Below are 8,581 nucleotides of genomic sequence, written 5' to 3'. Positions count from 1 at the left end.
TTCCAGAGCAGAAAGTTAAATTTCATAGAGATGAACTGGCCCCTCTCAAATAATACAGGCAGGAGACAGGATTCAACATAAAGTCTATCTGGCTTCAGCTCTGTGTTTCTGTACAAAAGAATGACGCTAAATCAGCAGAAATGGAGGGTGAAACAAAACGGACACAAGACAATTAAAATATAATCCTCGGTATAATGAGTCATTTCACTTTATTGCATATTGCAGACACTGGCCACAGCACACACATTGGTTTTTGAACAACCGTAATTCAAAGCTTTCACATTATATGCTGTTTTCCTTTCAGATATATCATCTATGAAAATATCAGTGAGCTCCAAAAGTCTATACTGGTAACGTTCACCTTTATGCTCTTGTGACACTAACAACAAATAGTAAAAATAGTCATCGGTTGTAGGTCTTTGGGCCTGTGCTGAGCCTTAAGGGTAGCCGTAAAACAACTCAAAGAAGAGATATGGTGTGGACTGAAATGGCTCCTATGGGGGTAATGTTTGCAGAACATAGGAGGTACGCAGTAAATGTTTATTGATGGTGAAGATGATGAGAATTCAATTTCCGCTGCTCCTTTCCTCTCCATTTTTCCTAAGGAATTTACGGTTCATTTGCAACCAACACTGTGAACGTCACAGAGACCCCAGCACTGAGTCACATAGCTGCGGTGTAATTGGATGTGATCACACTTACAGGAGAGAGATAAAGCACATGTACTGTTAAAACTATGCTAAAATCTCAGTCACTAGAATAGGCTGGAGCTCTTGAATGCTTTGTGTCTTATAAGCCAGAAAATCGTCAGTGCCTAAGACTCAAGCAAGTACATTCAAAACAAATCCAGCTTTTAGATCTTACTGACAGAGTGCATTTCAGTCAGATCAATGTATTTGAAAGAAAAATATGCTACGTATATTAACTACTAAGTTTCCTAACTACGAGGACCGGAACTGTAATTTTAAACCTTAAGGCATTTCTTTTGATTATTTTATTCAGCAAAATTCTTAGTGTCATTTTGGGATTTCACCAAATTATAATAATGACGTTGGATTAAACTTTTTAGATTTAATTGCCAAATGACACAAACATTTGATCATCTGCTCCCAGTGTTCTTTTAGGCATGCAGTGCAGTGTTTAGGCAGACTTGTAATAAAGATCTTTCTAACCAGCTACTAGGAAGTTATGATTATCACAGTGTTCTTTCAATGAATAGAAGTGATACACAGTTTTGTTGTTCAGTTTTATTGAGAAATAATTCACATGCATCACTGTGTAAGTTTAAGGCACACAGCATGAAGGTTTCATTTACATATATTGTAAAATGATTACCACAATAGGTTTAACTAACATCCGTCTTCTCATATAGATACGATAAAAGGAAAGTAAAGAAGAATAAAAGAAAAAATTGTCTTCTTACGATGACAACTCTTGGAATTTACTCTCTTAACACCTTTCCTATATACCATACAGCAGTGTTAGCTCTAGTCATTATGTTGTACATTACATCCCTAGTGCTTATTTATCTTAAACTGGAAATTTATAGCTTTTGACCACCTTCCTCTTATCCCCCCTCTTCCCGCCTCCCACCTTTGGAAACCACAAGTCTGAGCTCTTTATGAGTTGTTACTGTTTTAAGATTCCACATATAAGTGAGATCATACAGGATTATTTTTGTCTTATTTCACTTAGCATATTACTTTTAAGGTCCATTGTTGTTGTCCCAAATAGTAGGATTTCTTCATTTTTTAATGGCTGGATGACATTCCATTGTGCACACACACACACACAACACCCTACACCCCATACCTTCCTTATCCATTCATCTATTGATGGATACTTAGACTGTTTACATGTCTCAGCTATAGTCAATAATGCTGTTATGAACTCATATGAGGGTACAAGATATCTTTTTTGAGGTAGTGTTTTCAGTATCTTTGGTTATGTTCTTAGGAGCAGAATTGCAGGATCATATGGTAGTTCTATTTTTAATTTTTAATGATTCCTCCATATTATTTTCCATAGTGGCTGCACTAATTTATGTTCTAACAGTCTCTTGTGTTCCTTTGAATTTCTATGGTAATAGCTGTAATGTTTCTTTTCCTATTTGTAATTTTGTTGATTTGTTTAATTTTTTTCTCTTATTTCCTTGGTTGGTCTGGCTAGGATTTTGTCAATTCTATCTTTTCAAAGAAGAACTCTTAGTTGGTTTATCTTTTCTATTGTTTTTCTATTCTCTATTTCCGTGCTGATCTTATTTCCTTTCTTCTGCAAACCTTGGGGTCAATTTGTTCTTCTTTTTCTAATTCCTTACGGCATACAGTTAGGTTGTTTGAGAACTTTCTTACTTCTCATGTAGGCATTTATTGTTATGAACTTCTCTCTTAGAACTGCTTTTGCTGCATCCCATAAGTTCTGGTGTGTTGTGTTTCCATTTTCATTTGTCTCAATAAACTTTTATTTCTCCTCTAATTTCTTCTTTGACCCACTGGTTGCTCAGGAAAATGTTAATTTCTATGTGTTTGTGAATTTTCCAGTTTTCCTCTTATTACTGATTCCTAGTTTCACACTACTGGTATGAGTTCAGTCTTCTTGAATTTGCTGGCCTGTTTTGTGGCCTAACATATGGTCTGTCCTAGAAAATGTTCTAGGTGCTCTTGAGAAGATTGTGTATTCTGCTGTTGGACAGAATGTTCTGTGTACATCTGCTAGGTCTATTTGTTCTATAGTGTTGTTCAAATCCACTGTTTCCTTATTGATTCTCTGTCTGGAAGATCTATCCATTGTTGAGAGTGGGGTATTAAAGTTTCCAACTATTATTGGATTACTGTTTATTTTTCCTTTTAACTCTGTTAGTTTTTGCTTTATGTATTAAAGTGCTCTTCTCTTGGGCACCTAAATATTTACAATTGTGTATCTTCTTGATGTATTGATTCCTTTATCATCACATAATAACCTTCTTTGACTCTTTTTTTATTATTTTTAAAGTTTATTTTGTCTGATATAAGTGTAGCTATACTTGCCTTTTTTGTCTTTTATTTAAGGTTAAAGTGAGTCTTTTTTAAGGCTGATATTGTTGAATTTTTTTATCCGCTCTGCCATTCTTTTGATTGAAGAATATAATCCATTTACATTTATTGTAATTATTTATAGGTAAGGGCTTACTATTGCCATTTTGCTAATTTTTTTCTCATTCTTTTGTAGATCCATTGTTCCTTGTTTCCTATCTTGCTGTCTTTTTTGTGTGTGTTTTTGATTTTTTTTTTGTATCAATATAGTTTGACTTATTTATTGTGTTCTCTTGTGTTATTACTACAAGATTTTCCCTTGTGGTTACTATGAGGCATGCATAATATATCTTAAACTTATAACACTCTATTTTAAACCTATATTAAACCTATTAATAACTTAAATAGAATTTTTATACTTTACATTTTTATTTCGGCCCCTCACATTTTAATGTTTATTTATTTTTGAGAAAGAGAGCACGAGCAAGGGAGGGGCAGAGAGAGAGGGAGACACAGAATCTGAAGCAGGCTCCAGGCTTCAAGCGGCCAGCACAGAGCCCAATGCAGGGCTCAAACTCACCAGCCGTGAGATCATAACCTGAGCCAAAGTCAGATGCTTAACCAACTGAGCCTCCTAGGCTCCCCTCTGCCTCTCACATTTTAGATTATTGTTGTTACAATTTATGGTTTTTTTTATATGGTGCAAATAACAACAGGTTATTGTATTTATGGTTATTTTTGCTACATTCTTAAAAAATATTTTTAAACTAGAGTTGTGAATGGTGTATCACTATTACCAAATTGCATAATCCAATTGTGACTATATATTTGCCATTGTCAGTGAGATTCATGCTACCTTTTTGTGTTTTTATTTTTATGTTAATTATAAGGGGAGTTAAAGAACTCCCTTTAGCATTTCTTGCAAGACAGGTCTGGTTGTAATGAACCCCCCTCAGCTTTTGTTTGTTCAGGACAATCTTTATCCCTCCTTCATTTTTGAAGGACAGCTTCTCTGGGTATAGAATTTTTGTTGACAGTTATTTTCTTTTAGTATTTTGTATGTTACCCCATTTTCTCCTGGCCTGAAGAGTTTCTGTTGAGAAATTCACCAATAGTCATATGGGGGGTTCCTTGTATGTAAGTTCTCTTTTCTCCTGGTGCTATTAAATGTTGTTGTTGTTTGCCTTTTATTTTTGGCAATATAATTATAATGTCTCTTAGAGTAGCCCTATACCCTTAGGTTCAACCTATTTGGGATCCTTTGGGCCTCATGGATCTAGATATCCATTTATCTCCCCAAGTTCAGTAAGTTTTCAACCATTTTTGCTCTAAATAGACTCTCTGTCCCTTTCTCCTTTTATTTGGAATTCTTATGATGCAAATATTGTTGGTTTTCATTATCCTTTAATTTCCATAGGGTTTTCTTTGCCGTTTTAATTTCATTTTTCTCCTTTGACTGGGTAATTTCCAATGCCCTATCCTTCAGGTTGCTGATTTGATCCTCTGCATGTTTAGGTCTACTTTTGAAACTCTCTATTGAATTCTTCAGTTCAGTTATTGTATCTTTTAACTGCAGGATTTCTGTTTTTGTTTTGATTTTTTGCTGGTTGCTATTTCTTTGTCAAACTCTTTTTGTTCCTGCATTGTTTTCCTAATTTTGTTTAGTTGTCTGTCTCTGCTTTCACATCATTCACTAAACTTCCTTAGGAGTATTATTCTGAATTTTTTGTCTGATAGTTTATAGATTTCCATTTCATTAGGGTCAGTCACTGGGGCTTAATTTGTTTCCTTTGGTGGTGACGTATTTACCTGATTTTTCATGAGACTTGATTTCTTGCATAGGTATCTGAGCATTTGAGTAATTAAAAAAATTTTTTTAATGTTTACTTATTTTTTGAGAGAGAGAGAGAGAGAGAGTTGGAGAGGGGCAGAGAGAGAGGGAGACACAGAATCTGAAGCAGGTTCTAGGCACTTTCTATCAGCACAGAGCCTGACGTGAGGCTTGAGCCTGCAAACTCTGAGACCATGACTTGAGCTGAAGTCAGACACTTAGCTGACTGAGCCACCCAGGTAGCCCTGAGCATTTGAGTAATTAACCTCCTTTTCCAGACTTTACAGGTTTGTTTTGGCAGAGATAGCTCTTCAGTAGTCAGCTCATTTTAGGTGGGTGTGTCTGTTGGAATGCCTTTGGGCAGGTGGGACCTGCTATTATGGACTTCTTTGGGCAAGGCATCTATTCAAACACTGAAGAGAGGGATGGAGTGTGTTTACCACTGGCTGAAAATACTTGGATATGATTGCTGGCTTGGTTCCCTATCCATATGAAGCTATAGGATGGGGTCCTCTGTTGTCTTATTCTCTGCTCAGACTTACTAGATGTTTGGGACTGGGTCTATATTCAGTAGTAGATGGAGCTATCTTACCTGCTTCTCTGCTCTGGCAGGGCAGCAGCCAGGGCTCAGGACCCATACAAATCATTGTTTGGGGCACAAATCAGGCCTGAGTGTCCACTGAATTCCCTTGTCAGGTGATGCTCTGCAGATGGAGGAAGCCAAGGGCTGCACTCTCTTCGAGTCCCACGGTATGTAGGGCTGTTAGATGGGCTGTGCAGCTTCCTGTGTGCTCTGGTTAAGCTCCCTGCTCAGATAGGCTGCAGGCTGTCTTCAGCAATAAGCAAGGCTATGAATTAGATTCCCTGCCTGGATGCAAGAAGAGGAGCAGCTCTAAAACCAGTACAGCTCTTTGTTGCCTTAACTCAAGCAGACCCACACCACAAGTTCCCTGGCCAAATGAGGCCATTGGCTCTGCAAACTATCACCTCTGTCTGCTCTTCTTTCAGCTCAAGTGTCACTCGGTCATGCAGCTTCCGGGAGTCGTCTCTAGCCCTTCTGGTCAGATGGGGCTGAAGGCAATCTCCACAGTTGGCGGGGCTGTGACTCAGTACCCTTCCTGGGTGTGAGAAAACTGGGCTGTAGGGCTGACAAACTTCTTGTTTGAGGATGTGAATAAGGCAGATCTGCACCCCTCTGGGTTCCCTGGTCAGAGTGTGCTCCCAACTTGGCTCTACAGATGAGCAAAGCCCCTGGTTGAGATTACTGTTTGGGCACTGCCAGTATGAACTTGGTCTGCCAACATCCATGGGCTGGTTGTTGCAAGCTCCTCCTCATTCTCTGTCACAGTTATATTTACAGTGGCTGAGCCCTGCAATCCAGTGGTATGAGATCAGAGTAGGGGTTGCCACAGAGTGATCCACCATCCTGGGGTGGGGGGGGCAGTTAGTCCTCCTTTGGGTTCTCTTTTCCACTGGAGGAACTGGAGGCTCAGGAAACATCTCTTCCCATGGTGCTGCACTGTCCTGAGGGAGGGGCAATGCAGTCAACATGCAGTCGCTTCTCTTACCCCTCTACTACAGTCTGTCTTGGTCTCTGAAGTTCAGGGGGTGCTTCAGCCTCACTCCTGTGTTCTAGGATTCTCTCAGTGGTGTCTGGTTTTGGATAGTTGTTACTTGTTCTTCTTGTGAGGGGGAGCAAATTCAGGAATGATGTATGTCACCATCTTGGTGACATCCCTCTCCCCCAATATTTTGTCAATGTAAATTTTAAAAACATGAAAGGACCCACATAAAAATATAAATGCTAAGGTTACTTGCAGCAAAATATGGCACATTAGAATTATTTAGTAAAAACTTTTATAGTTGAAGGTAGGCACTTCGTAACATTTGGATTTTGGCAAAAGGCAACCGTTTGGTGTCACTATCATAACCTTTCTATTAACTGTATAACTTTTTCAAGGGAGTAGGTTTTTAAAGTATTACAAAAGAAAAGGGAGACAAATTTGACTAAGCTACATATGAATGGAATTCCACAGAACAGAATCCAAATTTTATTTTCCTCTCTTCTTTTTGTAAATTGTTGTATATCTTTTTTGTCAAGTTCTACGAGTCTACTCCTTGATGTAAAATCCCATGGGAATATTTGGCTTCTAATCTCTTAATCTGAAGAGAAGTATTTGTTGCTTGTGGAACTCAATATGGTTTCCCCCCCCCCCCACAGTTGGAATAACCTTTTTCATAATAAAACACTACTTAAAGTCACATGATTTTTAGATAGCAGTAGCTAGCACTTGGCTTTAAGCAGCTGTTGAGTCCCTTTGATCCTGTTTTAGCTGTCAAACTAAATAGAGAAGATTCAACTCTTCCAGTTGTTTTAATTCTTGGAGGCATAGAGACTTACTTCACTCTTGCCTAAAACATGAACAGAATGTTTGGGGCCCAGTGGATCCATCGACCATTTGATTTAGCTGTCCTTTCTAGAGCATGTCTCTATCAGATAGACAGATTCTGTTTGAAGTCTTGGTAATAGAGAACTTCACAAAACAATCTAGTGAATAAGGAAGCTCCAACTCCTCTTTCTTATACTGAAACCAAAGTTCCTTGTTCTCATCCAGAAACCAAAGTTCCTGTAGCTTCCATCCAGTGCTTCACAAACAGTGGAAGACACAGAGTGAGCTCTTAGGCACTTGAACAGTATTTATTGATGAACGAAAGAATGAATAATTCTTGTTCCAACTTTTAAAGCAATGCAGAATATAGTTGTCTCCTTAGGTAGTCCAGGCTGTCCTCCTGTCTTTCCTAATTCTTCTCTTTTCCAGGATCAGTATTGCAATTTCCTTAAGCAACATGATTTTCAGATGTTTTGTCTATCTTGTTACTCTTCTCTGAATGTGCTTACATTGACTGGTACATCTCTTCAAATATGATACCATCAAATCGAGCAGTACGTCAGATGGGGTCAGCTCAGAGAAGGATAAAAACTCAGTGTTTCTTAGCCTGGACATTCCACTCGACATATTGTTTCACCCAAAAATGTATTCCTTAGAGCAAGCCTTTTATTCCAAGCAAGATCTCTGATTGGCACATATTCTGTTCTGGGAGAAGGACTGTTTTCTTGAATTTCCAGGGTAAGGAGGGGGTGGAGAACGCTGCGCGGAAGCCTGTGGGGTGGGAGAGTAGGGAGGCGGCAAGTCGGCACAGTATTCCATCTCATGGTCATAACTATAGGGCGGTGGTGCCACTGAAAAAGGAAAGGTAAAGGGCGTCAGACATTTAGCAAATACTTAAGTGTCTACTATGTTTCAGCCACTGGACTGAGCACTTTGGGAGGTGACATAATTTTTGTCTGAAAAAAATCTTAGTTTTATTTGGTTGAAGATGCACGTATATGAAAGGGTAGGTGCTATAAAAAATGGCGCCATTGGCCAAAATGTTTAGAATTGGCTGCTTAGGGAAGTTTCTTGGAATTATGTGAAAGGGCAGATAAATTAAAGACTAGGGGCTAATTCAAGACTGAGCAAAAGCACAGAAGCAGAAGAACACTTTTGTTGAAAGCAAAAAGTACGTGGAGGGTGGAAATGGGAAAAAGTGTTGAGGAATCCGATTGTAGCATCATCATGGAGGGCTCTGAATATCACATAAGGAGTGTGTGATGTGCATTTACCAGATATATATATATAATATATGTATATATATTATATATATATTTAAATATATATTTATATTTATTTATAATATA

General features: G+C 38.3%; 1 protein-coding gene across 1 annotated transcript in view; it reads right to left on the bottom strand.

The window, feature by feature from the left end:
• Positions 1-5,025: 5,025 nt before the first annotated feature.
• The window catches only part of CYYR1 (cysteine and tyrosine rich 1), a 104,918-nt gene continuing 101,362 nt past the window's right edge, over positions 5,026-8,581 (bottom strand). The window contains exon 4 of the mRNA XM_007075034.2: positions 5,026-8,083. Within this exon, the coding sequence (XP_007075096.1) occupies positions 7,899-8,083 (185 nt within the window). The 3' untranslated portion in view covers positions 5,026-7,898. The remainder of the gene's footprint in view (positions 8,084-8,581) is intronic.

This window comes from Panthera tigris, chromosome C2 (genome assembly GCF_018350195.1).
Source record: "Panthera tigris isolate Pti1 chromosome C2, P.tigris_Pti1_mat1.1, whole genome shotgun sequence".
Lineage (NCBI taxonomy): Eukaryota > Metazoa > Chordata > Mammalia > Carnivora > Felidae > Panthera > Panthera tigris.
This window is presented reverse-complemented; position numbering and strand designations above follow the sequence as displayed.